A 22,189-nucleotide genomic window follows, 5' to 3' on the forward strand; every position below is an offset into this window, starting at 1 on the left:
AAGCAGCACAACATCACAGTATGATCTCTGGTTTTGATGAGGGCAGAATCCCAAAATAAACATCTCTGAATGGGTTTCAAAGGCAATAGCTCAGTGACGGATGAAACCTATCAACTGATTACTTCAATGTATTATGGCCTGCCCCTTCTGTCTGTCTTCCCCAGTCTACAAGAACTCACAGACTGTTAACGCTAACCTGTTTCTACACCCAGTCACACACTCTCTATGATCTATATTTAACTCGGCTTGTGTTGGAGCGGGGTGGTGTGTCAGAGGGTTGATGATTGTGCATATGAGCTAGGAGCTCAGTGTCATTTTCCAACAAGGCCTCTAAATATAGCCTGGTTAAAGGCAGCATCGAGCCGAGCGGGTGGTGACCTAGTCCCATTGAACTACAGACTGCTCTGGTCCCGCTGTTATCCCGTCAGCTGTTCCTCTTTTCCTTTTTTTGTTGGTGTGTGTATGTCTTGGTACCACTTGTGTTTTGGTGGGAAAGAAGGGGTGAGTTGTAAATGCTTTATCTGATGATTGCTAGTGTTGTTTATTGGACATGGGCACATTTGCTGTACTAGTTGACATTTGAGGATATGGTATATTCAAATATTGTACAATATGTGTAATATGACATTAGTCTAACAAATTAGGGTGTTAGAGATTTGCCCAGATTTAGCTGATAATAACGGGAAAACATTCCACTTATTTTGGTAGCTACATGTTTTTTTTTTTTTACCCACTGTGTTAGTCAGCATGTGCAGTGCAGTTGTTGATAATTTCTTAGTAATTTCAAGGGTGCCTGGATCTCTAACCCTGTACTAGGGATTGCCATTACTGAGAGGATGGCTGAGGGCTGCTTGGCACAGGGACTGTTTATCTGTGAACGGGCCACTGCTTTTTTGCAAGTCACAACTTTGTGATTTGCAACAGGGAGTCAGTCGGCCAGAGGCGATGGATCAGTCAGAGGGGCTATTGAGCAGGAGTGGTATAAACAGTCCTGACCCCCTGGTACGAGAGGCCTATCTGATGTTACATGACTACATCAACTATGTGACCGCAAAGCCCGACGGCCACGTAGGGCCACCCCCTACAGCCACGGCAGCAGCCCTGCCCCATGTTGGGGACCAGCTGCTCATTAGGTTCCCCATCTTCTTCATGGGCTAGCCACGCGTCTTCCAGGATGTGACTGAGATCTCAGCCTGCCCCATGCTCACCGCCATCCTAGACAAGCACTTTGCACCCACCAACCCCCGGAGGACGGAGGCGAGACCTGGCCTGGAGCGCAGTGCTGTCTGTGTATGTGCTGGCAGGCCAGATGGCCCTGCACTGCCTCCAGAGTGGCTTGGACGGAATAGTGCCTCAGTTTAAGGAGTGTGTGGGGGGTTATGTGGAGAGGGTCATCTGTCCAGAGATTAGGGACAAGGGTGGATGGGTAAGTTCACTGGTCAAGTTTCTTCACTGGCATGGTCTTAACTAGGCTACAGTTTAAAATGTGGTTACGTTGTACTGTTGTGGCTGTTGTTGTGAATCTTGCATTCTAACTCCTCGGATCTAATCATGTTTTCTGTTGTTGGTAGACAGGCTTTGTGTGCCACTTTGGGCAGAAGCAGGACTTGGAGGCCCAGGTGAAGAACGTGTGTTGCTGGACTCTTGCTATTTGTCACCAGCATCTTATCCTATTTCCTGTGGAAGCAAAAAATAGCTTAAACAACACCCCCACCTAGTGACCACAATTAGATAGCTCCAAAAGTCTGCTTTGTGAATTAATATTTCCCCAAAGCTTCTCATTTCCAAACGCATCTCAATGACCAACTATCCCCTATTTTAAACCATTGAAGTGTGCATTATCAGTATTTTTTTTAAACAATAACATCAACAATGCACAGCATACATACATGCACATCATGTGTATCATGTATATGTAACTTAAAACCTCTGAATCATAATGGTAATAAACATGATCTCAGTAATAGCTTTTTTCACAAGTATGGCGTCCATTAGTACAAAACTCAAAACAGATCATCAAAAAAGCAGGTGTTTCAAAACTCTAAGCACATTTTCAATTGACTATGTACAACACACAAAATCATACAGTCACTGTTTCATCTAGAAATACGTGTCACATTCAAATCAAATAAAAATATATAGTTCACATGCACTTGGTTAGCAGATGTTATTGCGAGTGTAGTGAAATGCTTGTGCTTCTAGTTCTAGCAATATCTAACAAGTAATCTAATAATTCCACAACTACCTCACACACACAAATCTAAGTAAAGAGATGGGATAAGAATACATATCTATAAATACAGTTGAAGTCAGAAGTTTACATGCACCTTAGCCAAATACATTTAAACTCAGTTTTTCACAATTCCTGACATTTAATCCCAGTAAAAATGCCCTGTTTTAGGTCAGTTAGGATCACCACTTCATATTAAGAAAGTGAAATGTCAGAATAATAGTAGAGAGAATGATTATTTCAGCTTTTTATTTCTTTCATCACATTCCCAGTGGGTCAGAAATGTACATACACTCAATTAGTATTTGGTAGCATCTCCTTCAAATTGTTTAACTTGGGTCTAACGTTTTGGGAAACCTTCCACAAGCTTCCCACAATAAGTTGGGTGAATTTTGGCCCATTCCTCCTGACAGAGCTGGTGTAACTGAGTCAGGTTTGCAGGCCTCCTTGTTCGCACATGCTTTTTCAGTTCTGCCCACAAATGTTCTATTGGATTGAGGTCAGGGCTTTGTGATGGCCACTCCAATACCTTAACTTTGTTGTCCTTAAGCCATTTTGCCACAACTTTGAAAGTATGCTTGGGGCCATTGTCCATTTGGAAGACCCATTTGCAACCAAGCTTTAACTGATGTCTTGAGATGTTGCTTCAATATATCCACATAATTTTCCAACCTCATGATGCCATCTATTTTGTGAAGTGCACCAGTCCCTCCTGCAGCAAAGCACCCCCTCAACATGATGCTGCCACCCCCGTGCTTCATGGTTGGGATGGTGTTCTTCAGCTTGCAAGCCTCCCCCTTTTTCCTCCAAACATAATGATGGCCAAACACTATTATTGTTTCATTAGATCAGAGGAAATTTCTCCAAAAAGTATGATCTTTGTCCCTATGTGCAGTTGCAAACCGTAGTCTGGCTTTTTTTATGGCGGTTTTGGAGCAGTGGCCGCTTCCTTGCTGAGTGGCCTTTCAGGTTGTGCTGATATAGGACCGAAAACTATAGTTTATTAACAAGAAATTTGTGGAGTGGTTGAAAAACGAGTTTTAATGACTCCAACCTAAGTATATATAAACTGTACATACATAAAACTTGTTTTTCAACCACTCCACAAATTTCTTGTTAACAAACTATAGTTTTGCCAAGTCAGTTAGGACATCTACTTTGTGCATGACACAAGTCATTTTTCCAACAAATGTTTACAGACAGATTATTTCACTTATAATTCACTGAATCACAATTCCAGTGGGTCAGAAGTTTACATACACTAAGTTGACTGTGCCTTTAAACAGCTTGGAAAATTCCAGAAAATAATTTGAGTCAATTGGAAGTGTACCTGTGGATGTATTTCAAGGCCTACCTTTAAACTCAGTGTCTCTTTGTTTGGCATCACGGGAAAATCAAAAGAAATCTGTTAAGGCGTCAGAAAAAAAATGTATACCTCCACAAGTCTGGTTCATCCTTTGGAGCAATTTCCAAATGCCTGAAGGTACCACGTTCATCTGTACAAACAATAGTATGCAAATATAAACACCATGGGACCACGCAGATGTCATACCGCTCAGGAAGGAGACGCGTTCTGTCTCCTAGAGATGAACGTATTTTGGTACGAAGAGTGCAAATCAATCATGAGGAATATAAATTATGTGGATATATTGAAGCAACATCTCAAGACATCAGTCAGGAAGTTAAAGCTTGGTCACAAAGGGGTCTTCCGAATGGACAATGAACCCAAGCATACTTCCAAAGTTGAGGCAAATTGGCTTAAGGACAACAAAGTCAAGGTATTGGAGTGGCCATCACAAAGCCCTGACCTCAATCCTATAGAAAATTTGTGGGCAGAACTGAAAAACCATGTGTGAGCAAGGAGGTCTACAAACCTGACTCAGTTACACCAGCTCTGTCAGGGGGAATGGGACAAAATTCACCCAACTTATTGTGGGAAGCATGTGGAAGGCTACCCAAGATGTTTGACACAAGTTAAGCAATTTAATGGCAATGCTACAAAATAAAAATTGAGTGCATGTAAACTTCTGACCCACTGGGAATGTGGTGAAAGAAATAAAAGCTGAAAGAAATAATTATCTCTACTAAAATAAAGTGGTGATCCTAACTGACCTAAGACAGGAACGTTTTACTAGGATTAAATGTCAGGAATGGTGAAAAACTGAGTTTAAATGTATTTGGCTAAGGTGTATGTAAACTTCCAACTTCAACTGTACATAGATGGGCCATGACCGAGTGGCAGAGGCAAGATGCAATAGATGTTATGAAATACAGTGTATACATACAGTGAGGGAGAAAAGTATTTGATCCCCTGCTGATTTTGTACGTTTGCCCACTGACAAAGAAATGTCAGAGTCTATAATTTAAATGGTAGGTTTATTTGAACAGTGAGAGACAGAATAACAACAACAAAATCCAGAAAAACGCATGTCAAAAATGTTATAAATTGATTTGCATTTTAATGGGTAAAAGATGGCGCCAAAGAACATGGCCGACGTTTTACATTGTCCCAACCAATTGTGCTATTTTGTTATTTTCTAACTTATTGTGTACATAATGTTGCTGCCACCATCTCTTATGACCGAAAATAACTTCTGGACATCAGAAAAGCGATTACCGTGGACTGGAAGAAACGTTTTCCTTTAACGAGTTCGGCGAGTCTGGCGAGAAGGATATCCTACTTTCACTAGAACAGGCCCAGATCTACGCCTTTCGCGTGAAGAAAAGACGCTGGAAAAGGAGCCGCAGATAGGGCATCCTTCTGAAAATCCAGAGGTGAGCGAGTAAACTCCCATTGCCTTCCATTCTTCTTGCTAACGTGCAATCATTGGAAAATAAAATTGATGACCTACAATTAAGATTATCCTACCAATGGGACATTAAAAACTGTAACATCTTATGTTTCACCGAGTTGTGGCTGGACAGAGATACGGACAACATAGAGCTAGCGGGATTTTCCATGCACCCCGGCAGAACAGAGACGCTTCCTGTGGTAAGACGAGGGGTGGGGGTGTGTGTCTTTTTGTCAATAACAGCTGGTGCACAATGTCTAATATTAAAGAAGTCTTGAGGTATTGCTCGCCTGAGGTAGAGTACCTTATATAAGATGTAGATGCACCATCTACCAAGAGAGTTCTCATTTGTATTATTCGTAGCCGTCTATTTACCACCACAAAATAACGCTGGCACAAAGACTGCTCTCGACCAACACTATAATGCCATAAGCAAAGAAGAAAATGCTCACCCAGAAGCGGCGCTACCAGTGGCCGGGGACTTTAATGCAGGGAAACTTAAATCAGTTTTACCAAATTTTTACCAGCATGTGCAACCAGGAAGAAAAAAACATCCTAGACCACCTTTACTCCAGACACAGATGCATGCAAAGCTCTCCCCCACCCTCCATTTGGCAAATCTGACCATAATTCTATCCATAATTCTATCCAGGAAGTACCAGTGACTCGCTCACTACGGAAGTGGTCAGATGACGCGGATGCTACACTACAGGACTGTTTTGCTAGCACAGACTGGAAAATGCTCCTGGATTCATCCAATGGCATTGAGGAATACACCACCTCAGTCATCGGCTTCATCAATAAGTGCATCGATGACGTCGTCCCCACAGTGACCACAGTACATATCCTAACCAAAAGCCATGAATTGAAGGCAACATCCACATCGAGCTAAAGGCTAGAGTTGCCGCTTTCAAGGAGTGGGAGACTAATCCGGACTCTTATAAGAAATTCCGCTAAGCCCTCAGACGAACCATCAAACAAGCAAAGCGTCAATACAGGATTAAGATTGAATCGTACTACACTGGCTCTGACGCTCGTCGGATGTGGCAGGGCTTGAAAACTATTACGGACTACAACGGGAAACCCAGACACGAGTTGCCAAGTGATGCGAGTCTACCAGACAAACTAAATGTATTTTATGCTCGCTTCGAGGCAAGCAACACAGAATCATGCACAAGGGCACCAGCTTGCGTGATGACTGTGTAATAACGCTCTCGGTAGCCGATGTGAACAACATTCACAAAGCCGCTGGGCCAGACGGATTACCGGGACATGTATTCAAAGCATGCGCGGACCAACTGTCAAGTGTCTTCACTGACATTTTCAACCTCTCCCTGACCGAGTCTGTAATACCTGTCTGTTTCAAGCAGACCACCATAGTCCCTGTGCCCAAGGAAGCGAAAGTAATCTGCCTAAATGATTAACGCCCTGTGGCACTCAGGTCGGTAGCAATGAAGTGCTTTGAAAGGCTGGCCATGGCTCACATCAACAGCATCTTCCTGGACACCCTAGACCCACTCCAATTCACATACTGCCCCAACAGATCCACAAATGAAGCTATCTCTATTGCACTCCACACTGCCCTTTCTCACTTGGACAAAAGGATTACCTATGTGAGAATGCTGTTCATTGACTACAGCTCAGCGTTCAACACCATAGTGCCCACGAAGCTCATCACTAAGCTAAGGACTCTGTGACTAAACACCTCCCTCTGTAACTGGATCCTGGACTTCCTGACGGGCCGCCCCCAGGCGGTAAGAGTAGGCAACAACACGTCTGCCACGCTGATCCTTAACACTGGGGCCCCTCAGGGGTGTGTACTCAGTCCCTTCCTGTATTTCCTGTTCACCCACGACTGCGTTGCCATTCACGACTCCAACATCATCATTAAGTTTGCTGACGACACAACAGTGGTAGGCCTGATCACCGACAACGATGAGACAGCTTATAGGGAGGAGGTCAGAGGACTGGCAGTGTGGTGCCAGGACAACAACTTCTCCCTCAACGTGATCAAGACTAAGGACCTGATCGTGGACTACAGTAAAAGGCAGGCAGAACAGGCTCCCATAAACATCGATGGGACTGTAGTGGAGCGGGTCGGGAGTTTCAAGTTCCTTGGTGTCCACATCCCCAACAAACTATCATGGTCCAAACATACCAAGACAGTCGTGAAGAGGGCACGACAAAACGTTTTGCCCCTCAGGAGACAGAAGATTTAGCATGGGTCCCTAGATCCTCAAAAGGTTCTACAGCTGCACCATCGAGCGGATCCTGACCGGTTGCATCACCGCCTGGTATGGCAACTGCTCGGTATCGGAGGCACTACAGAGGGTAGTGCGAATGGCCCAATACATCACTGGGGCCAAGCTTCCTGCCATCCAGGACCTATATAATAGGCGGTGTCAGAGGAAAGAGACTCCAGTTTCTCTGCTACCGCACCGCAAGCGGTACCGGAGCGCCAAGTCTAGGACCAAAAGGCCCCTAAACAGCTTCTACCCCCAAGCCATGAGACTGCTGAACAATTCATAAAATCGTCACCGGACCATTTACATTGACGACCCCCCGGCTCCCTTTTTTTGTACATTCACTGTTTGTTTGTTACTTATGCATAGTCACTTTGCCCCCACCTACATGCACAGATTACCTCAACTAGCCTGTACCCCCGCACACTGACTCGCAACCGGTGCCACCAGTATATAGCCTGCGGTTGTGGGCGGTGCAGTTGCCGTACCAGGCGGTGATGCAGCCCGACAGGATGCTCTCAATTGTGCATCTGTAACAGTTTGTGAGGGTTTTAGGTGACAAGCCAAATTTCTTCAGCCTCCTGAGGTTGAAGAGACGCTGTTGGGCCTTCTTCACCACACTGTCTGTATGTGTGGACCATTTCAGTTTGTCCGTGATATGTACGCCAAGGAGCTTAAAACTTTCCACCTTCTCCACTGCTGTCCTGTCGATGTGGATAGGGGGGTGCTCCCTCTGCTGTTTCCTGAAGTCTACAATCATCTCTTTTGTTTTGTTGACGTTGAGTGAGAGGTGTTTTTTTGACACCACACTCCGAGTGCTATCTCCTCCTCCATATAAGCTGTCTCGTTGTTGTTGATGATCAAGCCAACTACAGTTGTGTTGTCTGCAAACGTGATGATCGAGTTGGAGGAGTGCATGGCCATGCAGTCATGGGTGAACAGGGAGTTTTGCAATACAATACATGCATAAGTACAATACTGTAAAATACAATAAACAATTACATTACAGGTGGAAGATGTATGATTTCCATCCCCATGATCGTACCACCCTCCTTCAGGCCGTGGATGAGGTTTGCAATGATTTCAATCCAAATCTGCCAGGCTTGGATTCGACCATGCCAAAAGTTTTTTCCCCAGGTGCATGAACAATGAGGGCATTTACTGCAATGTTGATGATAAGCTATGGCCAAATGCTCAAGACAGCCTTGTTTCAAACTAGTGCCTGTTAAACATTCTGTCTTTCATTTATTTCATCTAATTTCAGTACACCTATGTTGTAATGATATCTGAACAATATATTTTTTTGCATCAATGCTTGTGAAAGATTAATTCAATGATCAAACCTTCGACCACAAATGGGATAAAAAATAATGTATATGTGATGTTCAGTAGATTTTTATGGGTAGTGCAAGTGTATTGTCTAATGTGAAAACAGTGTAATGTACTGTAATTTACAGTACTGTAGCGTACTACATTCAAAAGCTAAAAAAAACAAACATGTATCTTACATTTTTTGCTATTGGTTGTTAAAATAACAAAATGTAGAAGATATTATGTTGTGTTTTGGTTTGTACACCAATGTCCTCTTATACACTGAACAAAAATATAAACGCAACATGTAAAGTGTTGGTGCCATGCTTCATGAGCTGAAATAAAAAATCCCAAAATTTTACATACGCACAAAAATGCTTACTTCTTACATCCCTATTAGTGAGCATTTCCCCTTTGCCACTTGACAGGTGTGGCATATCAAGAAGCTGATTAAACAACATGATCATTACACAGGTGCAGCTTGAGCTGTGGACAACAAAATGCCACTTTAAAACGTGCAGTTTTGTCACACAACATAATACCACAGATGTATCAAATTTTAAGGGATTGTGCAATTGGCATGCTGACTGCAGGAATGTCGCCCAGAGCTGTTGCCAGAGAATTGAATGTTAATTTCTCTACCATAAAATGTTGTTTTCGAGAAGTTGGCAGTACATCCAACCAGCCTCACAAAGATGTCTACATACAAAATGAATGCACAATGAAAGGTTTTGAGAGTAAGACTGGCTGCGTACTTGTAAAAGTAGTAACAAAGCGATATATTTTTTTTTTTATGTGCCAGAGGGTGGAAGAATACTTGAATAGTTATCACATGAGGTGTTGCTGGGCAGGATGAACACGTCACAGACAGGGATAATATTGCCTGACAGGCAGGTACTGAACTTTGCTCTGTAGACGTTGACATATAACAGTTTCAGGGATCAACAAAGATACAATAGACTCACAGTATTAACCAGCCAGCGAGTTTACAACAGAATCGTAATTCTATTCAGGAGAGATAAGCTTTTCACTCTGCATATCAGGTGTCCGCATTAGGATATACAAAACTGAAAATGCCAAATCCAGCTGAATGTTTTCTTCTTCTTTGGATTGTCAAATTCAACCTATGGCTACATAATGACTGTACAGACATTCTAATGTGTGTCATGCGACCCATTTGTCAGCCAAATGAACAATAAACTTCATTATGATACATGTATGCTTATGCTTGTGTGTGCCAACATCAAAATAGACATATAAGGAACTAAAATTCACTGTTTGCCAATTTTGTGTTAAGATCACATAGGATAGAAGTCTTTAGATAACTAGCAGGGTTATTAGTTTTACAGTGCATGTTGTCAGACTAAATCATAGCTTGCATGACTAAAATTCCAAACATTTAAAACAAACATGCCATGAGCTTAGCTCGCTAAGATTTCAGAGGCATGGCTAAACAAATCTTTGAGCACATGACTGTGCTCAGGAACACTGTAGCCACTCATCTTACGGTGTACAGAAAACCTACAGGAATGTCAATTATGGGGCTTCATAAATGCACCAGCTGCTCTACAATTATATATAAAACTGTTTAAGCAATAATGCCCCAGGGGGGGGGGATATGGCCAATATACCATGGTTAAGGGCTGTTCTTGCGCACGATGCAACGTGGAGTGCCTGGATACAGCCCTTAGCCATTCTATATACCACAAACCCCCGAGGTGCCTTATTGCTATTATAAACTGGTTAACGTGATTAGAGCTGTAAAAATGAACGTTTTATCATACCAGTGGTATATGGTCTGATATTCCAAGGCTGTCATCCAATCAGCACTCAGGGCTCAAACCACCCAATTTATGATGCATATTGTTACCATGTAGAGGTAAAGATTGTTGCCACTAAAAAAAACAGTATGCTTAGTTGAATAACTGGAGAATGGCAGAAGTGTATTATTAGGTATTTTAATTATTGAAAAATAGTAATCATTGAATCAAGGGAAACAGCACTTTAAACATAAGAAATTTTATTGACATGTTTCTGTACAGACAAGAAATGACAGTAATAGCAGAGATGACAAAACAAAAACAGACAGATAATGGAACACTGGAAAGGTTGAGACTGACATGTCAGTGAACACAGCTTGGAAGAGCACAATTACACAAACATTTAGGCCAGCTCCTCTTCTCCCTCCTCCTCAAACTCTCCCTCCTCCTCAGCGGTGGCGTCCTGGTACTGCTGGTACTCAGACACCAGGTCGTTCATGTTGCTCTCTGCCTCAGTGAACTCCATCTCGTCCATACCCTCACCTGTGTACCAATGGAGGAAAGCCTTACGCCTGAACATGGCTGTGAACTGCTCGGAGATACGCTTGAACAGCTCCTGGATTGCTGTGCTGTTGCCAATGAAGGTGGCGGCCATCTTGAGGCCACGCGGGGGAATGTCGCAGACGGCGGTCTTGACATTGTTGGGGATCCATTCAACGAAGTAGCTGCTGTTCTTGTTCTGCACGTTCAGCATCTGCTCGTCTACCTCCTTCATGGACATTCGCCCGCGGAAGATGGCAGCCACTGTAAGGTAGCGTCCGTGGCGGGGGTCGCAGGCAGCCATCATGTTCTTGGCGTCGAACATCTGCTGGGTGAGCTCGGGAACAGTGAGGGAGCGGTACTGCTGGCTCCCCCTGCTGGTGAGGGGGGCAAATCCGGGCATGAAGAAGTGGAGGCGGGGGAAGGGCACCATGTTGACAGCCAGCTTGCGGAGGTCAGCATTCAGCTGTCCTGGGAACCGCAGGCAGGTTGTGACGCCGCTCATTGTGGCCGACACCAGGTGGTTGAGGTCACCGTAGGAGGGAGTAGTGAGTTTCAGGGTACGGAAGCAGATGTCGTAGAGAGCCTCGTTGTCAATACAGAAGGTCTCGTCAGTGTTTTCCACTAGCTGGTGGACTGACAGGGTGGCATTGTAGGGCTCCACCACAGTGTCTGATACTTTGGGTGAGGGCACCACGCTGAAGGTGTTCATGATGCGGTCGGGGTACTCTTCACGGATCTTGCTGATGAGCAGGGTGCCCATGCCAGAGCCAGTTCCACCTCCCAGGGAGTGGGTGAGCTGGAAGCCCTGCAGACAGTCACAGCTCTCTGCCTCCTTCCTCACAACATCCAGGACTGAGTCCACCAGCTCAGCTCCCTCTGTGTAGTGGCCCTTGGCCCAGTTGTTTCCAGCACCACTCTGGCCTGCAAAATAAGAGATGTGTAAATCATCTCTCCTTTCTTTGGTGACATCATCTACAGTATCTTGCTTCATATTCAAAAAGTAAAATAAGAAGCAAAGGGACCTACCAAACACAAAGTTGTCGGGTCTGAAGATCTGGCCGAAGGGTCCGGATCTCACAGAGTCCATGGTCCCTGGCTCCAAGTCAACAAGCACAGCACGGGGCACGTATTTACCACCTAGACAACCATGAGGAAAAGAAAGGTAAATGTCAGAACCACACATATATTAAATTGAGAAGTATAACAGAATGTAATGAATGTGGTAATAAATTAGACAAACAAGGCTTTACCTGAGGCTTCATTGTAGTACACGTTAATCCTATCTAGCTGGAGGTCACTGTCCCCATGGTATGTACCAGTTGGGTCAATGCCATGCTCGTCACTGATCACCTCCCAGAACTGCAAGAGGAGCATTAGGTTTAAGTCTAGAACGCACAATATTAGCTAAGCTAATATGCCATTCAAAGTGGGATCCATCCATCAAATGCATGTAAACAATAAATACCATTACACTGGTAGGCCTATGCCATTATTACATAGGTTCAATATTCTCATTTGATCACCTCGTTGGATCAAATCTACTTTATTGCATTTAACGTTAGATAGGCCTACATACGTTTTTGAGTTAGGCATCTGGAATGAAAACCTCCCTCCTATACAATTCCGCGCGCGCGGCATGACCTCCGATTGGTTGAAACGCATCAGTTGTGGTTTTGAAATTCTCAAATACGTCACTTGCTGAAACGCAGCCCACATCCGCCAGAAAAACGGGCGGGGCACGCGCTCAATGAATCGAAAAAAGTGTAGGCCATAATGTATCGTTGAACAAATGTCAAATTCTTTCCTTTTTTTGGAGGGTAAGAATTCTTACGTATATTAAGACAACCGAATTGTATTCACTACTGAAGCGATTAGTTGTAATATGGCCATGTTATTTGGCATCTGAACTACTTCCCATTTTGCGCATTGCAGTAGGTCGGTAAATTATGGTAATCCATAGGCCCACGTATATTCATATTTAATCGATCATTTTGATATCGTTAATACAAATGTTTAAAAAAAATGGAAATTTCTTAATACCCATTCTCATGTGTATTGACTTACTCGCTAATACAGTGTCAAGATTATTTCGAGACCAAATAAAACCGGTCGAATAAAAATATACAGAAGTGCATAAATAACACCAAAGCTCTTTTAATTTGTACACAACAAACAAACCAATCAATAGGTTAGGAATATAATTAACAGTAATTTTCATTAACAATACAGTTCTTTGGGTGGGGTTAACTGGACACATACAAAGAACCGGCGATTTTACGCACGCCTATTTATCGCACGAGTTGCACCAAATTCATTAAAAAAAATTTTTTTTATAATAATAATTGTACAAACCTTAGCTCCGATCTGGTTTCCACACTGTCCAGCCTGAAGATGCACAATTTCCCTCATTTTTACTTTGACTGTAGAACAACTCTTATACGAATAAAAAACCAGTTCTATCCTTTCTTAGACTGCGCTGAAAGAATGTGCTCCCACACTATATAAGAAGAACGTTGTGCCCTCCCCTTAAATTCCATGTCACCAAATCTGAAACATTTATTGGCTAATGCTTATCAGACCCAGTTATTGACATACTTCTACACCAATCATATTCATAAAGAATGAGTTTCGTTGGCCTGTTCTTTCTGTCATTCAAACTGAACGCAAACGTGTGATTCTCACATAATCTTGAAGATAGGTCCTACTTCCTTTATGCCGGCGAAAATCTTATCTCCTTTTAAACTATAAATTCTAACTATTTTTTGTCCAATAAACCGCACAGATTACGTGACTAAGAGAGACATCCGTTAACTCAAAAAAAATACGTGAAACGTTTTCACATTAAATGGTAAAACTACGAAATACCTCACTAATTTATTCCAAGTCCACGTGGCTCATTGTTACTTTGTAACCATTCCTGGCATTTCTTCGTGGTGGTAAAAGGCAGCTATTTCGTCTTAAGATGTACATTTTGTTATAGAACATGTATCCAACTAAATATTTTATGCGTTCTGTCAAGAAAGGGATCTAAAATGTTATCGAACAGATGTCAGTTATTTTGTTATCTAATATAATAATCGAAATGCAAGAGGCTACAGCCTGTGGCACCAGACCGGAAACATTCTATGAGATTATAGTAACCCATAGTCATTTATATCCCCAATTCTCAGTGTTATTGTTGTTACATATTTCTGATTATGGGCGACTCCCTTTTTGCGCACTGTTAAACATGGCTGCCTGGGCTGTGTCAGGTGCGACACACAGACATCTTGGCTGCTGCTCCTTTCCCCTTAAAGACCACAGTGAGAACTTCATCACAGGATTATCATACACAAAGCTAGAAGAAATCCTGCATTTACATAGCCTATTATTTGGAATTAATCCATGTCTGATAATATAATGTGTCTCTATGCAAATGCCAATGGCAGACTCTGACCTGTGAACCAAAGTATCCGGCTCCTTAGTATGTATTACTGTTCACAAGATAGTCTAGTGATACAGTGACAGACAGTCCAGTAAAATGTTTAAGATGCCATGTTAAATTGTATAAATCATTGTATTGGCAAAGTCTCAATTATATAATATAAAACAACAGGTACATGGTGCAATGAAATAGCTCAAATCCAGTTTAGCATACACTATCGATCTCAACACCCCAGGGAGACAGCCACAGTCTGGAAGGATGAACAGAACTGGGAGGGGTTCAGCAACAGGAGAGAGATAGTGGGCTTGGGAAGGGAGCAGTGCATGGCTGAGTCAGTGCTGGAATTAGGGCAGGGGGGATTATTAATAGTTAAACTGTGTGCCAGGTGGAGAATGCTTCTGTGACGCCAGCACTCATCAACTGCATGGGCACAGAGCTGTGCGTTGGAGGACAGAGGAGCAACACCCTGTTTCTTTGTTAGTTATGAACGATATCCATTGAGCAAACCTTGATAGAGGACCTAGTTTGATTATTAAAGGCCCACTTACAGCTCTTACCACTGTATGCATCACATGCGTTTTCATGTAGATTAAGCCTTGAGATGGTTTGGGATGAGTTGGATCGCGGAGTGAAGGAAAAGCAGCCAACAAATGCTCAGCATATGTGGGAAATCCTTTAAGAATGTTGGAAAAGCATTCTTCATGAAGCTGGTTGAGATAAAAAAAAAATTGTATCTTTATTTAACTATGCAAGTCAGTTAGGAACAAATTCAGGCCAGAATGACAGATTTTTATTTTGTCAGCTCGGGGATTCGCTCTAGCAACCTTTCGGTTACTGGCCCAATGCTCTAACCACTAGGCTACCTGTGCCAAGAGTGTGCAAAGCTGTCATCAAGGCAAAGGGTGGCTAATTTGAAGAATCTGAAATAGAATTTGTTTTAACAAGTTTTGGTTACTGCATTATTTTTGTTATTTCATAGTTTTGATGTCTTCACTATCATTCTACAATGTAGAAAATAGTACATACATGCAGAATACTAGCCTAGACATATGCCTATGACTGCAGGTGGTGTTCAGTTGGGCTGGTGACAAATATGACCAACATGTAATCCGAATCTCAACCACAGTGTACTTTCAACTATAGTTTCATGGCCCCCTCCATTCTTCATACCCTGTTGTGGCCACTGTCACAGAGGACAGGGCACAGTCAGCTGGGTGTGTTAATAGTAACAAGGGGAAAACGGTGGGGCTTTCTTTGTTGGGGCTGACAGAAGAAGAGGAGAGACAAAAGTAATCAGTCACAAAGGCATTTCCATGAATAACATTCTACACAGTGGTAGCAGCTCATTATGGTTTCACACAATACTTCTCCCATACCATCCTCTGTCTGTCACACATATTATCCCCATTCTAGTTCTGTCTCAACCTAGCCTGTATCTTAGCCTTAGCTTCAATCTCAGTTAAAAGTAGCAGACAGAAAAGGGATGGGCCTATCCAACAATAGAAAGCCTCAAGACAGGACTGCGGGAGTGACATTTCCTTTTCATCCAACCCATTTTTATCCCGCTGCAGTTGCTACTGCTCTGCAGTAAATTCATTATTCATCTGTTTGGAGGGGAATAGAATCTGACTGTACCCTGTGTGGTGTGCTGTCATTTGATGTGAGGCTGACAACAAGCTGAGTGTGTCTACTGTACATCTGCATAAAAGCCCCTCCGAGTCGAAGGGAGGGTATTTGCTGGCCTCTTTGTGGACTTGGGTAGCAATTTTCTCAAATTTGGCCATAATGATACCTCATTATCTGCTCACAGACAGCCTGGCTGTCCCACTAGACTAGAGCTCCCCAGAAGGTTGATGGTTAAATTGCCTTGTCCTGACTCTGCATCTTTCCTGCATCTCCCCACCCTCTGCAGTATTGCACCCTATCCTCTCTGTGTACTGCCAGATAGTGTTGCAGTGGTGCATTATGCTACGCCCATAGCAAAAGGATTAGGACGTAGATATAACAGAATCCGTGTTATATCTTTATTACTACATTATTCTCAGGGTAGTGTGAGAGAACGGTAGACAGAGCTGCACATCCACATTGTTTGCTCTTGTAATTGATCACCATAACAAAGAGACCATGACCATGCAAAAAAAAGACTCCCAGGCAGAATGCAAATGCTAGCTAGTCCACACTATTCGCAGTTTTCTACCAGTGTAGAACACGTACACCCAAGGCAATTTATAAATGGATGCTGATTTGCCACAGCTTGACAGTGGACATATATCTAAAAGATTGTAAAGCACTTGCCACTCCCAGTCCTGCCCAGCTTCAAGAGCTAGCCAGCATATTGGTACAGACAGATGGTTACTTGTTACAAGAGGGTTCTCCCAACAGTTATTTGGGTGACATTTAGTAGTCTAAAACCAAAAATCAGAGGTGGTCTGCCCTGGCCTGCACTACACACTACAATTGTGGGTGGAATGGGGGGTGGGACTAATATTACAGGGCAGGTGTTGGACAGGAACAGCTGTGTCTCACAATTATCATGTACTGCACCTTTGTCTCACGTCTGCACTGATCGGTTGAGGGACGATCGTCGCATAGGAGTGACGCCATCTGACGTGAGGCAGTGGTACTGTACAGTATGTCTACTCAGGGACCCCAGTGATTCAGCCACAACTCTCCTCAGTATTTACATTCACTCTGAGACACTGTTACAAGAAATAGATGTCTGATAGATGCCCTATCTCTAAATGTAGTAAACTGTATCACCATATCTGTCCTTAATAGTTTCATTATTGTAAGAGAGAGGGAGGGCACTCATTCAATGGTGGGGGAGTAGGCTAGGCTGCAGTATGAATAATGGAACAGTGCCCAGACGCAGAGAGGGTACGTATCCTTCGTCCATTGATTTTCCAGAGATTGGCCATGCATGCTTGCCTTTAACTGTGCTTCTTTATCTGTCTCCATAGCTGATCCCCTGGGAGAACAGTCAGTCAGGAAGCACAGCTGATGCTAATGCTGACGGACATTCAGCCCCAGACTATGCAGCACATCCACTGAGCTCACTGACGATGATGATGCATACTCAGAGAACATAGTCAGCTGTGGCCCGGGGAAGTCCAGCCCTCCACTATGACACTTACCAAAACAGGCTTACAAAAACATTGCATTACGGACAATATACTATGCTGGTTATGTAGCGGGCTATCACTGCCACTGGCGGACTGACTGAGTGGGGTGGTGGCTGAGATGGAAGGTAATGGGTGTGATTGAGGATGAGCTGGTACACTGGATCAATCTGGATTTATAACCTTCTGGAGGGTGCTAATGTAATGCTGCTGCATCTGGGATTTTGAGATTAGAGTGAAAATACATCTTTTCATGACCTCTTGTAATAAATACTGGCCCACTAGAGGGCACTCAGAATAAGCCTCATATCTGATGTATGGTACAATAGGTTGTGCCAGAGCAGATGTTGAGATGGTTCAAATCATTTTGATCAATACTGTCCATTCATTAATAAATCAATTGCATGTACACTCTTTCAAGTCACTCTTTAATCAAATTAACATAGTCTCCCAATCAAATGTATTTTTCTCTGTGGCGTTTTTCTTCTCTTTTCTAAGGGCAGAGATGATCTCCAAATGGTTTAAATGAGCTCTGTGGTAGTGACATAGATTTGAATCAATCAATCAATGATTTCAATAAATAAATATTGCTTACCATTTATAGTGTTTATTGAAGCATATTGGACACAACTACATTCTCCCATAAGAAAAAAAATCTCTGGGATAGTTTACAAACCTGTACTCATTTGGTTTGATGATCTCTTTCAGAGAGGCCTGCCACTTTAGGCAGCTGCTAAGCAGTCCATTGTGTGTCCGACTCCAAACCCCTCCCTTATTCCACACCCACTCCCAACACTCCCTGAGAGCAATCACATACCAACCATCTACTGCCATCTACTGGCTGTATTGGAAACCATGGCTTTTTATGGATGATTGGAAGAAGACATCCCAGCATACTGGCATTCTAGTATGGGTGTATGGATTCATCAAAACAAATCCTAGGTTTGTTAAAAATCATGATGAGAAAGTTGAAGAGCATGTAGGAATGTCATTGTGTTGGACTTTCTTTGTTTAATATTGAGTCATTTTCTCTGTGTACCTGAATCAGTAGAAGATGTCTGTTAACAATCCTCCTCTTTCATTAGGTTGACTATGCAAGTGTCCCAGATATGGCTCATTGAAAGCAGAACAGACCATGAGTATGAGCATGCTGGATCATTTGAATATGTTAGATGTAGGGTTTTACACCCCGTTTATCTGAGGAGCAGATCGTCCCGGTTGCCTAGTGACTGTCATCTAGGTTTGGAATGAACGAAACTCCAACTGTCTCAACAGTGAATATTGCATGTTTAGTTTATGACAACATTACAATTCAACACGGATGTCTTGTGAAGTAAAAGCAAAACTTTATTTGTCATTTAAAGTACACAAAACCGTACGTCTTTCTTACAGTGAAGGTGATTGGGGATGGTTTGTGTCGATTGGTACGCCTGTTACGGAGTGAAGCAGCTACAGACCAATATGGCCAACGATGAGGGTCCGTCGACATGCAGACAGGAGAAGGCTGATCACTATGGCTCCTATAGCACAGTGCATGTTGCCTCGGAGCGAGGTGGTTGGCTCGAGGTGTCTGAACCAGAGGTGTTCTTCTCGCCGCCACTGCCGCCACACAGCCTTTTATTACACTGGAAAGAGACAACGGAGCATAGTGAAGCATGAGCCTGCTGACATGAGGGGTTAGTAAACTGGGGTAACATGCAAGAGCAGCATGTACTGTATACCAACACTGTACCCCATGACACTACAGTTACTGTAACAGAACATGACTGGCTTAGTTATCAATTCAGGTATAGATCATTGATTTTTGAATAGACAATCAATTACCTTCAGGGAGGACGTTATCTATAAAGTATCCCTCCATGTTCATGTTTCCTGCTGGGTTGTACTGGCCTACCACAAAGACAGTCTCTCCATTAATCCCCAGGCCCACCCCCACCTCAGTACTCTCCTTCCACACCACCTGGGTGAAATGGCCTATTGGAGAAATGCCACAATACATAAGGTTACGATTAAAGCGGCATCTCTGGGTCTTGGCTTTGTTATATCCAATATGGTTGAAAGCTTTCTGTTTAAGTTCGACATAATTTGCGTTCTGAACACCTGATCTCAAACCACACATTTTCCAGAAAGATGTGTAATAACAGTGTACTAGTGTTTGAGGTGAATCCAGGTTCGCTGAAGTTGTAGTCTTTGATCTCGCTGTACCAATTGTCGACAGCCTCCTTCCCTAAAACATGCAGTCAGTTACAAATGTAAGGACCCCTCCTACTTGACATTGCAAATACACACTGTAATCTGAATGAGTATTAGCACATCTACGGCGAGAGTACTAGTATCAAAGACGCATGAGCCGTCAAATTCTAAAACCCAACTTGACAGTGTCAAAGTGAAATATTGTAACCCACCCGTTAGAGTATTGGGGGCAGAGCTCCATGTGTAGTAGAGGTTCTCTCCATTGTTCGTATTGCTGTGCTGCATGGTATTGATTGCTACCAAGTGGTCAGCCCATTCCTGAGCAGAGTTGCACAGGTCTCTGCTCAGGGTCAGTTCGGCGGTGCCATGCTTTCTCCTGTATGCATTGTGGGTATCCAGAAACTCCTGCTCAAAGCTCGCACCTAATAAAATATGCCAATTTAGATTTAACTTTTTCTCTTTTTTTAAGGATAGTTAGCTAAATACAGGGGCATATTTTGAATTCATATATTCACATTTATTTATTCAGCAATATTTTTGAGTTATTTTGTTAGAATTTTGGAATTACACAGTCACCATAGACATCTTTCTTGAATATAGACCAGAGTAGAACGAGGCAAATACTGACCTGCCATATTGCTTTTTATGTGTTAAGAGCTGCAAGACAAAAGTAGATATGGTAAGACTCATTCAGCTGAAGAACACCAACAAATAAAGAGTAATACTGTTTTAATTCTGAGTATAATTGCATTACCAACCTAATTTAATTAATTCAATTATTGGATGTTGACCGTAAGAGGGATGCTCATAGTAATAATACATGCATTATTCTCTAACTGTATTATCCAAACACTCACCTGTATATTATGTAGCGGTTGTGGTCTGTCTTCTTTACCTCCGTGTCTCTATATGTTGAGACCGAGAAAGCACTTATATAGTTCAGCTGGATCATCTAAAACTGTATGTAGGAGACACCCTCTCTCCTCCCTGTAATTATCTGAAGCATTTTGCATTTTGGTGACATCCAGGGAGGGACCTGCTCTTCCACTATGTTGCTGCTCTTCCACTATGTCCATGGCTGTTGATTTCACCGCTGAAACACATTAGTGAGACAATAATAAGATGTTCTGAGAAGGTTAATGACGCTTAGTGAATGTCCTTGATTCTGCCCCTCCTAATTATTTATAGTATTATTATTATTATTCTAATCCATATTATTATTATTATATTATTTATATTATACTTGATGAAAGACAAGACAAAGACATTGAACATAGTCTTTGATCAAACCAATAACCAGTTCCTGATGGAATCATGCCTTGTGCTCTTTATTTCTTCTAATCCCTACATAACAAACAGATTAAGAGGCTCTTTTACCATTGTTCAATCTAGGTACCACCCTGGTTTATTAAACATTATACAACGGGGTGGGTCTAATCCTGAATGCTGATTAGTTAAAATCACATTCCAGCCAGTGTCTATTCCACAAGTTACCACCGGCTAAATCTATGATGTTAAAATGCCTATTTACTCTGTGCCATCTGACTGCGCAATCAACTGTCTCAGCCCAGCCAGGCAATTTATAAACTTGATCTCCACTATAAAAAGCATCTCGACATTATCTCACATTTTTTTTAGAATAACATTTAGTTTTCAACGGTGGAGATTTGTATAAACCTTGCTCTCTGTCTTTCCGACATTTGCAACATTGTTTCATTATTCAAATCCCATCTCCAGCAATCTCATAATAATGAACGTGTTGGGAGTCGGAACGAGACAGCGTTTCTCAGACAGTCAAAATCATGAATCAGCTATACAGTTGAAGTCGGAAGTTTACATACAAATAGGTTGGAGTCATTAAAACTTGTTTTTCAACCACTCCACAAATGTCTTGTTAACAAACTATAGTTTTGGCAAGTCGATTAGGATATCTACTTTGCGCATGACACAAGTCATTTTTCCAACAATTGTTTACAGACAGATTATTTCACTTATAATTCACTGTATCACAATTCCAGTGGGTCAGAAGTTTAGATGCACTAAGTTGACTGTGCCTTTAAACAGCTTGGAAAATTCCAGAAAATGATGTCATGGCTTTAGAAGCTTCTGATAGGCCAATTGACATCATTTGAGTCAATTGGAGGTGTACCTGTGGATGTATTTCAAGGGCTACATTCAAACTCAGTGCCTCTTTGCTTGACATCATGGGAATATCAAAAGAAATCAGCCAAGACCTCAGAAAAAAAATTGTAGACCTCCACAAGTCTGGTTCATCCTTGGGAGCAATTTCCAAACGCCTGAAGGTACCACGTTCATCTGTACAAACAATAGTACGCAAGTATAAACACAATGGGATCCCGCAGCCGTCATAGCGCTCAGGAAGGAGAAGCGTTCTGTCTCCTAGAGTGCAAATCAATCCCTGAACAACAGCAAAGGACCTTGTGAAGATGCGGGAGGAAACAGGTACAAAAGTATCTATATCCACAGTAAAACAAGTCCTATATCGACATATCCTGAAAGGCCGCCCAGCAAAGAAGAAGCCACTGCTCCAAAACCCCCACAAAAAAATAATAT

At 42.5% G+C, this 22,189-nt stretch overlaps 2 protein-coding genes and 1 pseudogene across 4 annotated transcripts; 1 reads left to right on the forward strand and 2 right to left on the reverse strand.

Annotated features, from left to right (window-relative positions):
- Positions 1 to 844: 844 nt before the first annotated feature.
- Positions 845 to 4,982, forward strand: LOC110535050 (annotated as a pseudogene).
- A 5,597-nt stretch (positions 4,983 to 10,579) lies between these two features.
- Positions 10,580 to 13,396, reverse strand: LOC110535859 (tubulin beta-1 chain). Its single transcript, XM_021621201.2, has 4 exons — positions 13,232 to 13,396; positions 12,130 to 12,238; positions 11,906 to 12,016; positions 10,580 to 11,800 (listed from the first exon to the last, which is right to left on the reverse strand). The coding sequence occupies exons 1-4, from the start codon at positions 13,286 to 13,288 to the stop codon at positions 10,740 to 10,742; spliced, it is 1,338 nt and encodes a 445-aa protein (XP_021476876.1). The 5' UTR covers positions 13,289 to 13,396; the 3' UTR covers positions 10,580 to 10,739.
- Positions 13,397 to 18,748: 5,352 nt separating this feature from the next.
- Positions 18,749 to 20,522, reverse strand: im:7150988 (Golgi-associated plant pathogenesis-related protein 1). Of its 3 annotated transcripts, XM_021621209.2 has the most exons (6): positions 20,473 to 20,522; positions 20,244 to 20,272; positions 19,828 to 20,037; positions 19,572 to 19,649; positions 19,247 to 19,396; positions 18,749 to 19,047 (listed from the first exon to the last, which is right to left on the reverse strand). In XM_021621209.2, the coding sequence occupies exons 2-6, from the start codon at positions 20,248 to 20,250 to the stop codon at positions 19,043 to 19,045; spliced, it is 450 nt and encodes a 149-aa protein (XP_021476884.1). In that variant the 5' UTR covers positions 20,251 to 20,272; positions 20,473 to 20,522; the 3' UTR covers positions 18,749 to 19,042. The 3 variants fall into 3 exon arrangements, with proteins under 3 accessions (XP_021476884.1, XP_021476885.1, XP_021476883.1); XM_021621210.2 differs by lacking the exon at positions 19,572 to 19,649; XM_021621208.2 differs by lacking the exon at positions 18,749 to 19,047 and having other exon boundaries at positions 19,239 to 19,396.
- Positions 20,523 to 22,189: the final 1,667 nt, after the last annotated feature.

Source organism: Oncorhynchus mykiss, chromosome 11 (genome assembly GCF_013265735.2).
Source record: "Oncorhynchus mykiss isolate Arlee chromosome 11, USDA_OmykA_1.1, whole genome shotgun sequence".
Classification (NCBI taxonomy): domain Eukaryota; kingdom Metazoa; phylum Chordata; class Actinopteri; order Salmoniformes; family Salmonidae; genus Oncorhynchus; species Oncorhynchus mykiss.

What these genes read in the sequence shown, in the direction of transcription:
- LOC110535859 (XM_021621201.2), bottom strand. Translation starts at nt 13,288, where the DNA reads ATGAGGGAAATTGTGCATCTTCAGGCTGGACAGTGTGGAAACCAGATC. An exon ending in GTACTACAATGAAGCCTCAG is followed by an intron (nt 12,017 to 12,129) that starts GTAAAGCCTTGT and finishes ATGGTTGTCTAG; the next exon opens with GTGGTAAATACGTGCCCCGT. An exon ending in ACCCGACAACTTTGTGTTTG is followed by an intron (nt 11,801 to 11,905) that starts GTAGGTCCCTTT and finishes CTTATTTTGCAG; the next exon opens with GCCAGAGTGGTGCTGGAAAC.
- im:7150988 (XM_021621208.2), bottom strand. An exon ending in TGCCCCCAATACTCTAACGG is followed by an intron (nt 19,650 to 19,827) that starts GTGGGTTACAAT and finishes TGCATGTTTTAG; the next exon opens with GGAAGGAGGCTGTCGACAAT. An exon ending in TGGATTCACCTCAAACACTA is followed by an intron (nt 19,397 to 19,571) that starts GTACACTGTTAT and finishes TTTCTCCAATAG; the next exon opens with GCCATTTCACCCAGGTGGTG.